Source organism: Drosophila subpulchrella, chromosome 2L (genome assembly GCF_014743375.2).
Source record: "Drosophila subpulchrella strain 33 F10 #4 breed RU33 chromosome 2L, RU_Dsub_v1.1 Primary Assembly, whole genome shotgun sequence".
Lineage (NCBI taxonomy): Eukaryota > Metazoa > Arthropoda > Insecta > Diptera > Drosophilidae > Drosophila > Drosophila subpulchrella.
In genome coordinates, this window is record NC_050610.1 from 21,370,516 (window position 1) to 21,388,549 (window position 18,034).

Below are 18,034 nucleotides of genomic sequence, written 5' to 3' on the forward strand. Positions count from 1 at the left end.
GCGAGTTTTATTTCGTATGACAGCTAAAAAATCGAGAGCGAACAAATGTTTTGAAGAGCTTTCGGCTCGGTTCGCGGCTGGCGATTCATCAGGTCTTTAGTCTTCAACTGATCGCTCGCGCCGATGATTTAATTTTTAAGTTAAAGCCTGCGCCCAGTGTAGCAGCCAGCCGCGTTACTCACATCCATACATACGTGCGAATATACATGCCTACATAGTACGGCGTACATCGATAAATAGATATACCCCGCAGATATAGTGTCTCGATCGACAGCAACGAACCCCAGAAACCTAAAGTAACAAAAAACAAGTAGAACCTAAAGATTAAATATATTTTAATTAAATCTAGAATCCAATTGCAAACCCAAATCCTTTCTATTCTCCGCTAACAATTCGGGATCTTAAACCCCACTGCCATTATGTGATTCATACCCAAGTACATAAGTTTCCCCCCCGAATTCTTTCTTGTATTCTATTTAAAAATAGACAAAACAGTTTGCGAGCGGAAATCATATTGCCGCTGCGGCCACTAAAATGCTAAATAAATCAGGCCAATAATATGAGAAAGAGTACGTTTTTTTGTTTTTTCTTGCTGCCCCGCGTACGATGTTATTGTTTTTGACTGGCGGAAACGGAAGTACAACGCCAACTGCATATAGGTTTTTAGATGGTATATTCACATAGTGCTGCGATACAGTCATCACTCTGTCATATACTATAAATATACATAGATGCGGCGGAACATGTGAGCAATTTTTTGGCAATTGCCAAAGAATACGGCGCACAAGTCGGGCAAAAACAAACAGCGCGTGCAGGCCAAACATGAACTAATAATATATATATATGAAAATATAAATAAGAATTAATAATCCCCCACTTTTGGGCGGTGTATGCGTGTAGTGACCGATCGTATGTGTGTGTGCGTGTGAGTAATCCGAACAATAACTATAATATACAACCATATATAGCGAGCGATCTGCATTAAAAGAGAGAAGAATCACACAAAAAGCAAACGAACGAAAATAACAACGCGAAAGAAAAAAACAAAACGGAATTGTAATAATTGACGAAACGAGCAAAAGCCGAGAACAAGCAGCACAAAGCGACAAACCAAAAATAGACGATACCAACGGTGCGTATACTTAATGACCACGACCCACCCGCTCATTTGACTCATCGCGCCCTCTCGCTCGCACAGCAGCCGGCAGAACAACAACAACAACAACAGCACCACAATCAATTGTGATCACGGTGCGTGTGTGTGTTTATCTGTGTGTCTTTGCATTCGCCGCTGGCACTGTCAAAGTATCTGTAGTATCTCTGTATCTGGAAGTACGCAATCCATGACCATCTAGTATTCCTGCGTATTTGGAATATCGAGGCGTGGATCGTCGCTTTGAAATATTAATTATTTTTGCACACTGCTTATGGCTCGACTCGGCGCATGCCAAGCATTATTAAACGAGGAACGAAAGAGCGTATCTACGAAGTAGATAAATATCTTTATACGAACAACTAAGCTGCAGCCCGCAACCAACAATCGAATCGACGAATACCCATCTATATACTCTATAGAGTGAGATAAACAAAAGCTCAAGCGGCATTGGCAGCAACAACGAAACAATTTGGAAGAAACATTTTTGCACTAAAAGGTGAGTATCCAAGCGCTGATTCATAATCCCAGATGGGGCCCAGCTTATTCCGAACACTCTGTTTGCTAATCTGGGAATAGACTGTCGAGCAATTAACGAGGCAAGTTCACATAGTTGTGGTGGTACCTAGTGACAGTGGAGATAGCCTATGTAGGATTGCATCTTTGAACTTCTGACATTTAAGTGAATCTCCAGTATTAAATATATTATCACTTTTATGAACCAGAAGTCAAAAAATATAAATATATAAATTTAAAAAATATTATTCATATTAAGAACCGCATTTTTTTTATCATCATGTGAGTTCAATTAATTCTCAAAAAGATAAATGAAAAAGAAAGAAATAGATAGCCTACATAGGATTGTTCTGTATCTTTAAGCTTCTGACATTTAAGTAAAACTCCAGAACTAAATATATTATCAATTTAATGAACCAGAAGTCAAGATTTATATAGGCAAATTAAAAAATATTACTCATATTGAAACCGCATTTTTTATCTTGATGTGAATTCAACTAGTTCTCAAAAAAATAAAAGAAAAAGAAAAAATAGTATTTTCCTTTACCTTTGAACCTCTGAATTTAAAGTGCCAAACAAGTCATGTTAGCGGAATTAAATATATTATCACTTTTTTTAACCAGAAGTCAAGATTTGTATAGGCACATAAAAAAAATTACTCATTACCATATTATAAAGCGAAATTCTTTGGATCACAAAGTAAGTTCTATTAATTCGCAAACAAATAAATGAAATAAAAAAAAGAAGTCAAAGTTTAGTGGTATTTTTGTGGGCTACAATTTTGGAAGTCGGACTGTACTTCGCTGTGTGTATCTTTCGCGGAGACTCACTCCGGACTCCTTGTGGGCCGCAGAATCAGAATTACTGGGGGCTGATGTCATGCTCGGAGACGAAGTGCTCTAGCCAGAGACCCCAAAACCAGATGCAACTCCTACGCTCGGCGTTAAAGCCGCTCGCTCGAAGAGATCAAGTAGTTTGAGGCCCCCTCTCGTATCTTGGTAAACAGTTTTTGTGTATCTTTACTTGATGTATGAGTAGGTGAACATGTTATTGGGTTTGGCTCAGGGCTGAAGCTTTGGGATTCTCACGATTCATTTTCTTTTCGCATTTCAGACCCGCAATCTGAATCTGCAAAACAGGGAACACATATCCCTTACATCGTATTAAGAAGAGAACTCAAACTCGACAAAGGAAGGAAAGGAAACCAACTATTGTGATATGTACAAATTTACTCAAATACTGAAGCCACATATTTAGACGTTTATTCCGCGGAAACCCAGTTGTGAACCGATTAAACGGAGGATAATCCACCAAAGATTAGGCTTTCATTGTCAATTAAGTTTATTGAAATAGAGCAGAAGCAGTACTCGAAAGTCGCGAGATGGCTGAGAAAGTGGAACTGGCCCAGGCCAGCCTGAATGGCCAACAGAATGATCCGCGAAAGGTGCGCAAGTCGCCCGAATTTCAGCCCGGCGTTATCTCCCGGGAACGCAGCTTTGTGCGCACCTCGAACCAACAGGTGAGTGTTCCACCCAACCATATTGATTTCGTAAATCAACTATATTTGCGTTTTCGGTTTCAGAATATCAACAAACGCAGAAGTCTGGCTTTCAACGTGCCTGGCAATCAAACCGGACAGATGAGAGGCAAACCCGCCATGGATATTTACAGACCTCCAAGTGAGTTGTTTTAGTCATTCTTTGTAAATTCTCCTCTTCGCTTGGGTGCTAATCGGGTTGTTCGGTGCTACAGAACTTATAAAAATCAATTACTTATAGAAAATATCAGAACTATTGGCTTTATATCGGAATAATTCTAAATCAGAACCATCAGTTGTAGATGTATGCATATAAACCAGGAAGGTACTAACTTACTTATTTTTCAAAGAATAGATGTAACAAGAGTTGTTTCCTATAAGGTATAACATTATTTTTGCCCTAACTAAGAAACTGCAATGCCTTTAGTATAGCTTCTGATCTTATCTCATCCAAGGATGAGCTCAGTTCGTGTTGCTCTGTTCATTTCGCTGCCAGCTTATCAGTTCCAACGATTACTTACTGAGACCACGTTTTTCTTTTGATTCTTTTCATATCTCTGTCTCATACCCTGTACATTCCGCCCCCTCCACACACAATGTTGTCCTGCCCCTCACATCATCACATACTCTCTTGGGTATCCCAAACCCCCCCAAAAAAAACCCAATTGCCCCTCTGTATCAGATGTGCGCGGAGAGCTGGCTGCTCCAGCCGGTGGTGGTGGCGGTGGTGATGGTACTAGTGGTGTGGCCGGTGGTGTCGCCAACAAGCTGAACGTCAATGCCCAGGAGTTCACAATGACAGGCAGCTCCGGGGCACCGGCCGAGGCACTCAGCAATCGGTAAAGCAAAGTCATTTAATGCCATTGTTTACCCCTCTTCCCGTCTCCTTGCAGAGCTAAACTACAGTCTACAACATTCTTCCAGTTCGTCGCTAATCTTCCCGCCCACCAATGGTCCCGGCGTAGCTCCGGCTTTGGGTCAGTATGGAAACGTGAATCGCCGCCAGGCCGGACTCTCCCTGGGCAACATGCCGGGTCTGAAGGCCAACCACCATCGCTCGATCTTGGTGACGCATCCAATCAGTCCCAGTCAACTCGGCGGTCAGCTGCCGCTCATGAACTCGCCCTCCAGTGGCAATATACTGCACGTAAGCTCTACTTTCATTTATTACCCAAAATTTTGCATTGAAATTGAAGAGTCACTACATGAAATGACTCGACTTACTTAGCATTTCTATGTATATTATTTCAAAAGTTCTTTGGAATCCTAAAAATCTTTCTGAAATCTTGAAGGACACTTTCATTCCACTCGTAAAGAATCATACTAAATAATTTCATAAGTTCTTTGGAATCCTAAAAATCTTTTTGAAATCTTGGAGAACACTATTCCGATTTTGATAAAACTAAATCTTTCATAACAGAGTCGAAAATAACTTTATACCAAACAACTTAATAAGTTCTTTGGAATCCTAAAAATCTTTCTGAAATCTTGAAGGACACTATTCCGATTTTGATAAAACTAAATCTTTCATACCAGAGTCGGAAAGAGTTTCATAAATTGTTTGTAATCCTAAAAATCTTTATGAAATCTTCAAGGACATAATTCAGGTTTTGATAAAACTAAATCTTTAATACCAGAGTCGGAAAAAGTTTTATAAATTCTTTGTAGTCCTAAAAATCTTTCTGAAATCTTCAAGGACATATTTCAGGTTTTGATAAAACTAAATCTTTCATACCAGAGTCGGAAAGAGTTTCAAAAAATTCTTTGTAATCCTAAAAATCTTTCTAAAATTTTTAAGGACTAAATTCAGGTTTTGATAAAACTAAATCTTTCATACCAGAGTCGGAAAGAGTTTCATAAATTCTTTGTAATCCTAAAAATCTTTCTGAAATCTTTAAAGACACTATTCCGATTTTGATAAAACTAAATCTTTCAATCATTTTCAAATTATTTTTTAAAAATTAGTTGTAAATAGTAAGAAATACTTTTAATACGAAAACATTTTAATTTTCAGACAACGAATCGTGTGAAGTTTGCTCCCGAGCCCAGAGGTCACAAAATGGCCAACCATAATCAGTTTGGTCAGCTCAACAACAACTATGGCCAGCCCTACCAGGCAAATCTTAATGGAATCGATCCATATATGAATGGTAATACCTTGCAACGCTCCAAGTCTTTATCGTCGGCGGATGCGTTGACTAGGGGAATGGCTGGTTTGGGCCTGGGTTTGGGCAACGAGGTGGCCGACATTGGTCAGTTCACGCCAGACATTCAGGCGCTTATTGACACGGCTCTGGAGGATCCTAATAAACTGAACTCGCGTTGTCTGATGGAACTGACATCGCAGTTCATCAAGCGAGCGGTGGAGAGTCGCCGTTTCGCCCTGCCAATCTCGCGGTTGTGTCTGAATATCATCGCCCGGGAGCAAAAGGAAACCTTCTTGGAGGCGCTGCTCAACACATGCCGTCAGTGGTATCAGGAGCGCGAGAAGGTAAGAAGAATTCTTCTGGCTTAATAACCAAATCTTCTCAAAGATAGCTTTAAAATGTATGATTTTTCTAACACCATACAGCTGCTGTTTGCCATCCAGGGCATGAAGTCGCCATCCCGTGTTCGATTCACCGCCTTTATGGCCTTCCTCACGGAGATGTTCTGCCAGCTGAAGCGCCGACAGATCCAACTGCGCACCCACCACGAGGGCACTCCTCCGCCGCTGGTGCTGCTCAGTCTGCTGTCCAAATGTTGCGAGGATTGCGTGCGTCCACCCATAAGATCTCTATCGGAGGTGAGTTTGTAGATCACACTATGGTTAAGTGAAAGTAAAATACAGTGAATCCTCCATTCTCTGCCAGATTGAGTGCCTGTTCTATGTGCTGACCTGCATTGGCCAGGATATGGAGCAGCAGCTGCCACAGCAACTGGAACTCCTGATGGGTCTCGTTCGCGATGCCTTCTTGAATGCCGGAGAATCAGCGGCCTCCATACGGCGCACTCTTCTCCAGCTCATCGAATTGAAGGCCTCCCACTGGCAGCTGCCAGGCAATACGGTTCTCTACTACACACACACTAACAACTAGGTCTTGAAAATGGGAAAATAACTCGAACTTGATCTGGAGCTGGACCTGGACCTAGTACCAGGGCGAAGACTCGGGCACTGTGCAATCATTAAGACACCATCAGCTATAGATTCTGTTGTCGCATTGCATTTAGGGCCTGGCAAACTTCTGTTCTATTTATCTTATCGTACTCTTACCTAGGCATAAGCATTATTTATTTCGGCACCAGCAATAGAGAGAAACTAACCCGAGACTTGCACACTACACACCAAGCCCAGTACCAAATGAGATCGGCCGATTCGAATCGGTATCTTCGGTATCTCTGCTATAAAATAAGGCTCAATTTTTATGTGAATCCATATATTTATGTGTAATAAATCACAGCTAGTCAAAAAGTGGATAAAACGTTTTTGGTATTGATTATGGGAAATTAAATTGACAGGGAAAAATCGGAAAAACTATGATTACCTAATATATGTTTTCGAAAATTCAAAAATCCGTTACAGGTCGGGGCTATCGATAGGCTAACTGGCCGTTATCGTTATCATTTTTTGAGTTCGACCGCAGCTATCGCCCTGGTATAATCGAATGTTGTCCACCTCTAAGAGGAGAAGAAGCAGAGAATCTTGTTATTGTTTTGTTTAATGAATATAATATACGAAATAAATGGTTTTAATTGCAAATTGGCAGCAATTTATGGTGTGCAACTAAAATAATACCTTCTACTTAAGCGGCACTTGGTTTAGAGCCTCCAACAAGTGCAACATACAAACTTCCAAGTTATTTTAAATCGTAGGCGACTATTTTTTTGAAGCCGGTTTGAAATCCCGAAATGCGTTTTCTCTACGCCTGCTTTGTGATCCTGCTGTGCGCCCTGATCTTCTGCGAGTACGTGGCGGACTTTGTGGTGCTGCAGAAGTGCAAGTGGCCGGAGATCAAGCGGAAGAAGTATGTGGACGATCCGCTGAGGGCGATGATCCTGGCGGATCCCCATCTCCTGGGACCCCATCGCGGCCACTGGCTGGACAAGCTGTACCGGGAGTGGCATATGACACGCGCCTTCCAGGCGGCATCGCGACTGTTCCAGCCGGACGTGGTCTTCGTCCTGGGCGACTTGTTCGATGAGGGCGACATGGTGAGCGACAAGCAGTTTCAGGAATATGTGTGGCGCTACCTAAAGATGTTCCACCTGCCGCCGGGTATACCGCTCATCAGTGTTGCGGGAAACCATGACGTGGGCTTCCACTACAAGTTAGTCAATCAATATCCAAGTTCCATGCCATTTACTAATCCCCGCCAATATCTTTTTCAGAATGCATCCCTTCTTTATGACGCGCTTCGAGAACTATCTGAACAACTCCTCGGTGAACCTGTTCACCATCAAACAGATACATTTCGTGGTGATAAACTCAATGGCCATGGAGGCCGATGGCTGCATGTTTTGCAACCAGGCCGAGGATCAGCTGAAGAACATCTCGCGAACGTTGCACTGCATGAAGTATCCGCTGGAGGCGGAATGCGCCCGCACCAGGCGGCACCCATATAGCCAGCCGATACTGCTGCAGCACTTCCCGACGTATCGAATTTCGGATACTATGTGCGAAGAGCATGATGCGCCGTACATCGAGACTTTCCGCGAGCGCTTCCATGTCCTATCCAAGGATGCCACGGATATGCTGGGCGATTTGCTTAAGCCCAGGCTGGCATTCGCCGGCCATTCACATCACTTTTGCCACAGTGTCAATAGGTTGGGAATCGATGAGTACACAGTGGCCTCCTTTAGTTGGCGGAACAAGGTCAATCCCAGCTTTATGCTGGTGGGTATTATATTTCTTCTATATGATTGTAAGCCTTCGAACTTGTACTTATAATCTTCTCTTTATTTTAGGCCACTATCACCCCTGACGACTACGTGGTTTCCAAATGCAAAATGTTGCCGCAGCAGTTTGTCCTCAACAGCTACCTGAGTGCTGGTATACTCTGCTTCATTGTCATCGCGCTACAGCTTCGGAAGTGGATCAAAAGCAGAGGGCAATCCTCGGCCGCTGATCATCGGAAGGTCAATTAGTTGTATGTACGAGCTAGCCTATACGAGGCACATCCTCTTTTGTGATTTACGCCTGATTGGGGCTTAGTTTAGACTAGATACAGCCAGATTCCAGACTCAGATCCCAGATCCAAACAGTGGTCATATCATTCCTGCTGCTTTGCAATCGCTTGACTATATTCTAGGTGTAAACAATTCGGACAGTGTGTATGATCTATTTATTGAATTTATCACAGACATTATGTTTGTAAAGTCACACGGAATAGATTATGAGACACAGTCTGCTTACTACAAATCGGAAATGCCAAAAAAAATAACGCTTCAACATAAGCTGGAAAGTGAAGAACAGATGCGAACAGAACAATTAAATAAAGCTATATTATAATACAATAATTACACTACGCTAATGATTGTGCACTCTGGAGATTGAGATGCAGATTCATAGGTTCCTGTACTTCGGTTTGTGTTTTCCAATCCAATAACTGGATCGCATTGTACTAGACTAGGCTATTTGTTAAGGAAACTACCACAAAGCAACTACTACTACATACTATGCTAACAAAACAGGGCGTGTGGAATACAAATTCTCGATCAATTCCATTAAGTTTGGCACACAAAGTTATGGCGCGCCTGTTTTAGGATACGTTCAGGAGGTTTTTGTGCGCCTGCGCATTAGGATTTCTACCGGTAAAGCACTCCTTTGGAAGGAATCTGAAAGGAGGAAAGGGTTTAATTTCAGTATCTAAACATAGCATACAATTATTGTACCTGTGAATCACTGGTGATATTAGATCCGGATCCAGAGTCTTGATATTGGTGGGTTTGGTCACGAGGGAGACCAGTGCACCCACCACGATGACTGTGGCCACACCAATGGGATTTATCCAGTGGTAGGACAGCCGGTACAGTGGGAAAACTTGCTCCTCATCCACCCATATGTTTTCCCTAAGGGTTACATTGCCCACACATCCCTCCACAGATACGGGAAGCTTTTGAGAATTCAATTCTCCCGCTGCAATGGTAAACTGCGTTCCAAAGGATATCCAACCGGCGAGCAGAGCACTGGCAATTCCGCCCACAGCAGTGCCCACAGTATTGGCCCAGGGAACGAGCATTCCCAGGGTAAACAGGCCAAAAGTGGTACCAGCTGCGATGGCCGTCATTGAAGTGCAAATGCTCAGGATTCCACTCAACTGTTCCAGGACAAACACCAGTGAGAGGGCCACCAAACCAAGAACTATGATAGTTGACTTGACCAGAATGGTGGAGGCCCTTTCACTTGGTTGCATCTTGAAGCAGCCGCGAACTATATCCTCCAGGATCACCAAGGAAGTTGAGTTGAGAACTACGGAAAGAGAACTCAAGGCTGCGCCGAATATACCAGCTATAAACAATCCGGACATTCCATAGATGTGACCCACACTCTGGACGACAAAGAGCGGAAGGAGTTGGTCGTCGTGCTGTGAAGAAATAAAGGTAAGCTAAGATTTCAAGTTATTTACTATTTACTGACCGTTATTAATCCCGCACTTAGAGGATCACAGTCCTTGTACATCTCGAAGATAAGCAGTCCCACATAACAACAAACTGAGACAAAGGCAGCCACTCCAATTGTAAAAATAGCCATGGAGGCACGGGCTTTTTTCAGCGAGGGAAGTGACATGTATCGCTGCACCATGGTCTGATTGACGGCATTAAAAGACGTCCAGTATGAGAATCCACCGATAAGAACGCTCCAAACAGTATGACGAACGTATGGCGAGGGATTTGTGTTGTTAAAGATCAGCCGACCACCTTTGGCGGCATCATCAAAAAGCACATTTAAGCCATTGGCATAAACAGTTGCCAAAACAGCCACGGCTAGAACGGAAAGGAACATCACCAGCACCTGCCAGGCATCAGTGTGGACCACTGCCTTGATCCCTCCCTGGAAATACACAGTTGGAGGACTCTATTGGGGTGATCAATTTCAAATTATTTACCACAAAGGTGTAGAAAACGCACACGACCACAATGACCACTGCAATCACATGGAGATTAATGCCGGAAACTGCAATATTATGAAAAGATTAGAGGAGTATTTTAAGAAATTTAAAATACACCTTACCCTGATTCAAAGCTATAGCTGGCACATACACAATAAAAGGCAGGAACAGTATCTGAAATCAGTGATCAATGTATATTTAAATAATAAAACTCGATCTGAACTTGTACTTACCTCATCCAGTATAAACATAAACGATGCTATGCTTCGTATGACCGAATGGAAACGCATCTCCAAATACTGAAATCGAAGTTGTTTTAAAACATTATAATAATTTACCTTTAAGATTTTATAGCAAGCATTCCGCCTATAAAATAGCTAACGTAATTTTGACTCTTGCTTAAACACAACTGTCAAGTGGCTGCAAAATACATTGCAATTAATCATATCGGACTCATGGAGACTCAGAAAAAACATCGCAACAAGTGGGCGAGAGCAAAGTCCAAGAAATTCCACTTGAGGAGGGTGGTCTCGGATTCTCAGTTAATTAAAGTGTTCACTACGTTTTCCGTTCATTGATTGCTAATAAATGAAGCAGTAAAAGGGGGAAGACGGAAACAACTAAAAGTGTCACGTTATTATCAAGAAGTAAAGTCTATCTTTTCTATTTATAAATTTCTTCAGCATTATGTCTGCTTAAAAGGGTTTCCTTCCCCAGTTCACATGACTTATAACCTTATAAATATTCCTCATAAAATAATAAAATACGTTTAAAGCTCATTTAAACAACTTCCCTAATAGACACTTGAGGATTTAAGTATTTTACTTCTTCTATCACTACATTGTAAATCAATAAATCAGTTTCTTTTTAGTATTTATATATACCTCATACGAAGAGCCTACTTGAAGAGCCGAGAATACGGGTATGTAGACATAGGAGACGGCTATGCCTTGGAGAACGATTGCGATGGCTATAAACCAATATTGCGTGCCATAATTGTAGATTTCTGAGGTGGTGCCCAGTATCGTGACGCCCGATATATAGCTGGAAATAAAAGGGTACAGATTACAGGGATTCCTAGAGGCTGTACTATCTCATCATCAATACCTGGCTATCAGACTCATGGCAACGGGGAAAACTTTCAGATTGCGTGACCCCAACAGGTACTCGCTCATCTTCTCCGAACCGAAATCGTGCTTTCGCCTTTCTGGCATGGTGGTCGGTAGAGTGGGTTCCGCCTCCTCGAGCTTCCTCTTGCTCTTCCTGTAATTAACACAATCGGTTGGCAATGCATTGTGGAATTGAAGGTCACTCACTTGATGCACCCGAAATAGATTCCCGTACCGGTGGATAGTACGATCATGCCGAGGAAAACTATATAGTCCACACTGCCGAACCTGTAGCTTTCCATGCCTTTCTTCTCCACCTATCGGGAGAAATACATTATAGGTATTATTGACAGATGTGTACGTAGATTTATCGCTATAGTCCCCACTGAATACATTTAGTTTTTTTTACAAACTTACAATAATGCAAACCCTCTTTTATATCAGCTGGTGCTGAGATTCTAAACTTTTATATCTTCTGTGTGAACAAGTGCGCGAAATGGTCTTAAAACCATATAATGATTGCCCGTCTGGGTTTGTAAGTTTATTATTGTTGTTGCTGTAGTTTACCTAAATGGGATAACTGAAAACTGATCCAAAACTTGTAGGGAAAAAGCTTTTCTTAAAAACAGTATAACAACTTTTAAATTTCATGCTAATAACAATTATCTCGCTTCGTTTATTTATATATTACCCCCATCAAATGTTTATCTCAGTTTATACTCCTTATTTCGCTCATTCCGGCATCAAAATGTCACGGCCTAATGGGGGTTATTAAAAATAGAAGCCTTTAGTCTCTTAATCCACAATTCCCCATGTGGAGTCATGGGAATCAGGTCTTATCAGCAGGTGCCTGCTTATTATTCATCAAATATCAAATCAAAGCGGTGTGGACAATCTCAATGTGTTAGAGACTTTAACCCATTACCCAATGTATTATTTATTTGACCTGTTTTGCAAACGTATACAAGATTATAAAACATTTTAAAATTGCTATAACAAGCTCATTGATGATAACATGTTCAGGATACTTTGACATTCGCCAGGTATCTTATTGTATTGTTAATAATATTGGGGTTTCCCTGTCTCTTTTATGTAAAAACACCGAGCAGACGATTTTTTGCAGAAAAATTGATTAATGGGATATTACGTCTGCGATTTCAGTTCATTGACTGGTTAGTACGAAGATCAATCGGAACCGATCAAAATCTCAGTTCGGGGAGAAGAGACTTTAACCTTATACGCAATATCTCCGGCAGCATTATCGCCCTGGGCTTGGACTTTGTAACACAAATGCCGGGTCCCCCGCTTCTCATGAATAGCATTTAACATTAGGGACCGGCAAAAGGTGTGAGTACGTACCGCTTCCATATTGTTGAAGACCGGCAAACGTTGGGGTTTACGGAGGTGGGGTGGTTTTCAGAACTGGAGCACCAAAGCCGAACGGAAAATTGTGCGTCCCGCACTAAAATCAACACCAAAGCAAACACACGATAAACAGCCAGCAAGAGAGAATTACCAAGAAATCCGCGAAACGCAATGAAAATAGTCTTGTGGCACGAAGGGTCAACGGATTCGGTTCAATTCCATGGGTTTTGGAATGGTTTTATAAAGGTTATTTCATTACACCGAACACAAACACATTAAAACTAAAACCAAATATGTAAATCGCTAGGCGGAAAGCGAGAGTGAAAGGAAAGTTTTATCGGTCCGTTCTGCCCGGTTATGCCGATTCTTTCAAGTCGAAAATACGATTGTACAAAACTAAAAAAATATTCCACGTCCGAACCGCTGCAACAACATCAACCGATTCCGCTTCCGAACTGCAACTGATGTGTACGAGCGAGTCGAAAAAAAGAGGCACTGGGCCAGCTGCTTGAAAAAAACAAGTGGGAATACCAGTACCAAGGTACCCGACCTTCGTGTACCCATTAACCAATCTATAAGATAGGAGGTCTATGGGAACTGAGGAACCCTTTGTATAGCATGATTAAAAAGGAGATAATAAACTCATTATTTATGAAAACCATTTTGTACACCCTTCTATATATTAAAAATACAAATGCTGTGAAATGGGTTTTAGTTCCATTATAATGGATACATCATGCCCTTATACCATGCGAAAACTGGGTTCGAAAAGCTCCCTCTCCCACCCACTTATTTTACCCGAGAGAGCGGGCGGCACCGTGTAACTGTGAGATTTGTGAGAGGGGAGGGATTTTGGCGAGAGTACGAGGTGGGAGAAAGAGAGAGCTTCCCGTGGCTTTTGTAATCTCCATTGTATTATGTCAATACGAGTGGTTACTTGACCATTCGATCAGCTAATGGAGCTATTAACGGAACTTATACGATGGGAGATGCATTCAACAGAAAAAAAAAGAAAATTGTTATATCAGTATTTCAAATAATTATAATTTGTAAGCCCGGAAATCACTCAAAATTAATGTTATATTATATCATACCAAATTGGTGTATTATATTTTGGTTGTTGGACACTTTAATTAAATCTAAGGTTAAAAAATTATACCAATTGAGCTAGTTTTATAGCTAACATGAGAATTGTTTCTCTGTGATATACAAAATATATATTTAAACATATTCCTTATTTTCTTCATGAATCAAAACTTTGTTTCCTGAAACACACTATTTTAAAAACTGATATATTTTGTAATAGTGTAGGAAACGAGTGTTTTACTTACGTATGAATCACTGGCTATATAAGATCAGAGTGTAGAGTTTTAGTTTCGGTGGTCTTAGTCACGTTGGTTAATAGAGTTCTCATTTCTTCTAATGTAGTTTCTCCAATCGGGTTTATCGAGATGAATGAATGGCGGTACCACTTAAGTACCTTTGTATTTTCCACACAATTTAGTAGTTCCAAAGATGTTCCTCTTTGGTCTTCTGGCCACTAAATCGGAATAGTCAATCAATAGCGAGTGACAGGTCTTCATGGGAGAACTATTTAGAATGAGCAACCACAACATATAATTGCACAATTGTCATTGTCAGACTTTTGCCACCTCTCCATTCGCAGTGCGCCCTGAGCTTCCAATGCGGAATGTAATTGGATTAGGCAGCTACCAAGTGCGAGACCCAGTCGCAGTTACAGTCCCAATTGCAAAGGGAACACTCGTTGGTGCTCCAGATTGCCACGAATCCATGGTCCAAGCTGCAGGATTGCATAACCTGGAAACATGAGCAGGACGAACCACTCCAAGTTCGTTTTCAAACGGAAATCGAGTGTCGGAAGCAAGAGCAATCAGCTAAATGATTATGAACGCATCCAGGGGGATTTGGAAGTGGTGGTTCCGTCAGCACCACCTCCACCACCAGTTGTTCCCACCAGTGTGGGCCAGGGAAAACTAAAGTTAAAGCTGAGCTCTGCCAAGATTTCCCTGCGTAAGAACGAGCAGACTTCGCAGAATAGTCTCCAGGCTGCACCCCAGTCAGATGCAGTGCGTCGGAAATCGGCTCCACAACTCTTTACCTTCACCATTGCCCCAAAAGTGGAAGCAATTTCGGAGGTACAACCTCCATCAGTGCCTAAAATACCTGTTTTTGCACCAAAAAGCTCCATTAGGCGATCAAGGACTTTGGGTTTATCAAATGGCGCCCAGGCAGGGACTTCTGGGCTAGCCACCAGGGATATTGCATTGCAGGACATGGACAGTGGCAGTGGCAGTGAGCCCACCAGTAGCTTGGCCGGAGGCGGTAGTTCCACTTCTCCCGAATCCCTGCTGGATAACATACTCAGTGGCGCCTCCTCCGTCTCCGTCCAAAGTAGCTCCAGCAGTCAGGCGAGTAATGCCACGGTGGCCCAGCCCATCAAAGCCAAGGAGCAACTGCTTCCGAAGAGGCTGCTCAGCCTGAAGGCTTCTCCCGAGCTGAGGATATCTCCTCCAACACCAGACACCACTCAACCCAAGATGCAGATGCTTCCCACACTTCTGCTGGCAGCCTCTCCAAGGCCAGAGATCTTCGATGCACCCTCACCACTGGCCAGGAGTCCCTCACGTTCGCCGGCGGTCTCGCCCGGAGTTTCACCCTCGCCCAGCATCACCCTGAGACCCAGTACTCCACCCGAGAGCACCATAACCTTCACGGATGATCTCAAGTGCGGCATCTGTCTGGATGTCTACACGGATCCCAGGACTCTGTATTGCCTGCACTCCTTCTGTTTGCAGTGCCTGGTAAGCGAGAACTTCAAGGACGAGTCCTTGTGGGATCAGGATCCAGCCCGTAGTGAGGATCCCTCGAGTTACAGCTTGAGATCCGAGATGGGTGGATCTAGTGCGGAACTCACGGCTACCGTATCACCAGCCAGGCAGCGAGGTGCCAGTTTTAGTCTTAGAAGAAAGAAGTCCATGGATCGCCTGGTGATTAGGGTAAGATTGGTAGATACATCATGATGATGAGTTCTTAAAGAGTGTAGTATCTTATTAAACCCAAGTCTCTTTAATAGTCCAAAAGTGAAGGCAAGCGTTCGACTAGTTCCTTTGGGACCCGCTTCACAGGAAGCTTTGTGAGCGAAGCACCTATCCGATGTATCCGTTGCAATAGCTGTAACTATCCCACGGATCTCCCCTTGGGTGGAGTACGTCAGCTTCCCCAGAACTATTTACTGGTAAGACGCATCGAGGCCCTGCGTCTACAGGCTGGAGAGGATGTAATCTCCAAAGTGTGGTGTTCCCTTTGCACCGAGGAGATCAGTGTAAGGATAGATTAAGTCTTTAAGGTAGTGGTCCACTTTCAAATCCTCCTTCCAGGCCACCTACCATTGCATCAGCTGCACCCTGAACCTCTGTACCTTGTGCAAGGAGGCACACGAGAGACAACGGAGCACCTCCAATCACCGGATGAGAAGCATCCTGGAACTGAGACGCGCCAGGAAGCAAAAGCAGCAGCAACTGGGATTGGGAGATAGTAGCAAGCTAGTGCTTCGATGTGGAATCCACACCAACTTCGAACTGAAGGCTTTCTGTACCCAATGCCGTCAATTGGCCTGCACTGACTGTTTGGTGCTCCTCCACAAAGGACATCGCCATGAGACCATATCACGGGCAATAGGACATCAGGGAAAACTCCTCAAGGAAGCTACAGATCAAACTCGTCCGCTTTGTCAATATGCAGAGCACTCCATCGAGAGATTGAATGATATCGCCCGTGGAATCAACAATAGATGCGATGATATCCAGAGTCAAGTGGAGCGGTACATGCAAAATTACATCGAGGCATTGGATGTACATCGGAGGACCCTCCTCCAACAAATCAGTAGAGCTAGGGAGTCTAAAGTCGAGGTTGTGCTTAAGCAGCAACTGGATTTAGGTGAGATTTCTTCTCTGCTTAAGAAAACCTTTAGTTGACTATGATAATCCTCTAGAGAAACGCACGCAGCAGGCCATGGATGCAGTACGGTTTAGCCAAGAGCTGTGCGAGATTGGAGCCGATGTGGAGATCCTGAGTTATGCGTCCATACTTCTCAGGCGCTTGGAGTACTGTCAACAGTTCAAGCCACCAGTGGATCCAAAAGTGGGTTAACCAACCCTTGATTTAAAAACATTAAACTATATAAGGTATGTAACTTTCCATACAGATCTCCGACTCGCTACACTTCCTACCTAAAATTCGGGCTCCAGCTACAAAAGACCAGCGCGATATCCCTCTGTATGGCATCATTACCATGCAGGTGGTGGAGCCCGGTCTGTGCACCTTGGAGTGGGAGGGGTTTTCCCAGCTGCGACTTCACAAGAAGGCCGATCTTCTGTTGCACTCCCGAGATGCCGATGGGGTTTCCCTCTGTCACGGAGGCCTGGAGATCAACTGCATGCTCAAGTACAAGGATTCGAGCTCCAAGTTCCTGCCCGTGGAGGTATCGGACAATCGGGATGGCACCTACAACATCTCCTTCACGCCGGATGCCCAGGGCGCTCTGATCCTGACGATCACTATCAACGAGCGACCCATCAAGGGAGGTCCTTTCACCTTCCAGGCTCGTCAGGTTCGTCCGCATACGGGCATATACCACTGTTGCTCCTTTTGTTCCGGAAAGGGCAACCGGAATGTCATGTGCTCGTGTGAGGGTCGCATGCCAGGATATAGTGGCTGCGGTCATGGTCATGCAGGACATCCGGGGAGACGTCACTGGTCTTGCTGCGGCAATGTTCTAGAGAACTCCGAATGCAATGTGGCCAATAAACTGTTGAATAACTAGGGATAGAAGTAACTAATCATAAATAAATAATAAGGGATGCTACCGTCCCTCGACTATCAGATATCAGTTAGTCTACAACTAAGTTGAGATGTACGAAGGTGTCACAGAACTCTCTTCCAACCAAATTTATTTGAAATTCTTAGGTATATCAATATATTTTTGATTCGAATTCTAAATCTGTCGACAGATGGCGCTTTTGCATTTGAATTTTTTCTGGGTTTCAATAGATAGTACGTTGCAAAACTCCAAACATCCCAAACTACTTAGATCTGAAAACCCAGTCACAACGGCACCTTATGCTTAACACAATCGAGGACCTTGAAAATTATTAGTGAGCCATAAAGGAAATCTTCCTGCCATATGGTCAGCACATGCGCATCAGACCCCGACCTTGGAACCAAATAGACAGGAATATTAGTTGGA

The 18,034-nt window shown here is 43.1% G+C and overlaps 4 protein-coding genes across 6 annotated transcripts; 3 read left to right on the forward strand and 1 right to left on the reverse strand.

Annotated features, from left to right (window-relative positions):
- The first annotated feature begins 98 nt into the window (after nucleotides 1-98).
- LOC119546260 lies at nucleotides 99-6,662 on the forward strand. 2 transcript variants are annotated; one of them, XM_037852419.1, is made up of 10 exons: nucleotides 99-296; nucleotides 969-1,132; nucleotides 1,202-1,652; nucleotides 2,783-3,188; nucleotides 3,252-3,348; nucleotides 3,889-4,045; nucleotides 4,131-4,353; nucleotides 5,221-5,697; nucleotides 5,779-5,991; nucleotides 6,059-6,662. In XM_037852419.1, the coding sequence occupies exons 4-10, from the start codon at nucleotides 3,051-3,053 to the stop codon at nucleotides 6,281-6,283; spliced, it is 1,530 nt and encodes a 509-aa protein (XP_037708347.1). In that variant the 5' UTR covers nucleotides 99-296; nucleotides 969-1,132; nucleotides 1,202-1,652; nucleotides 2,783-3,050; the 3' UTR covers nucleotides 6,284-6,662. The 2 variants fall into 2 exon arrangements, with proteins under 2 accessions (XP_037708347.1, XP_037708348.1); XM_037852420.1 differs by lacking the exon at nucleotides 3,889-4,045 and having other exon boundaries at nucleotides 4,100-4,353; nucleotides 6,059-6,283.
- Nucleotides 6,663-6,861: 199 nt separating this feature from the next.
- On the forward strand, nucleotides 6,862-8,702 carry LOC119548849 (metallophosphoesterase 1 homolog). Its single transcript, XM_037856471.1, has 3 exons — nucleotides 6,862-7,513; nucleotides 7,575-8,079; nucleotides 8,151-8,702. The coding sequence occupies exons 1-3, from the start codon at nucleotides 7,095-7,097 to the stop codon at nucleotides 8,328-8,330; spliced, it is 1,104 nt and encodes a 367-aa protein (XP_037712399.1). The 5' UTR covers nucleotides 6,862-7,094; the 3' UTR covers nucleotides 8,331-8,702.
- LOC119548848 (sodium-coupled monocarboxylate transporter 2) lies at nucleotides 8,511-14,354 on the reverse strand. 2 transcript variants are annotated; one of them, XM_037856470.1, is made up of 10 exons: nucleotides 14,100-14,354; nucleotides 11,611-11,720; nucleotides 11,402-11,557; nucleotides 11,179-11,338; nucleotides 10,528-10,593; nucleotides 10,417-10,468; nucleotides 10,292-10,359; nucleotides 9,823-10,236; nucleotides 9,078-9,769; nucleotides 8,511-9,020 (listed from the first exon to the last, which is right to left on the reverse strand). In XM_037856470.1, exons 2-10 carry the CDS (start codon nucleotides 11,703-11,705, stop codon nucleotides 8,945-8,947), a joined length of 1,779 nt encoding a protein of 592 aa, XP_037712398.1. In that variant the 5' UTR covers nucleotides 11,706-11,720; nucleotides 14,100-14,354; the 3' UTR covers nucleotides 8,511-8,944. The 2 variants fall into 2 exon arrangements, with proteins under 2 accessions (XP_037712398.1, XP_037712397.1); XM_037856469.1 differs by lacking the exon at nucleotides 14,100-14,354 and adding an exon at nucleotides 12,763-13,233.
- A 73-nt stretch (nucleotides 14,355-14,427) lies between these two features.
- LOC119548847 (tripartite motif-containing protein 45) lies at nucleotides 14,428-18,032 on the forward strand. Its single transcript, XM_037856468.1, has 5 exons — nucleotides 14,428-15,785; nucleotides 15,863-16,111; nucleotides 16,167-16,725; nucleotides 16,781-16,929; nucleotides 16,994-18,032. Exons 1-5 carry the CDS (start codon nucleotides 14,595-14,597, stop codon nucleotides 17,609-17,611), a joined length of 2,766 nt encoding a protein of 921 aa, XP_037712396.1. The 5' UTR covers nucleotides 14,428-14,594; the 3' UTR covers nucleotides 17,612-18,032.
- The last annotated feature ends 2 nt before the right edge of the window (nucleotides 18,033-18,034 follow it).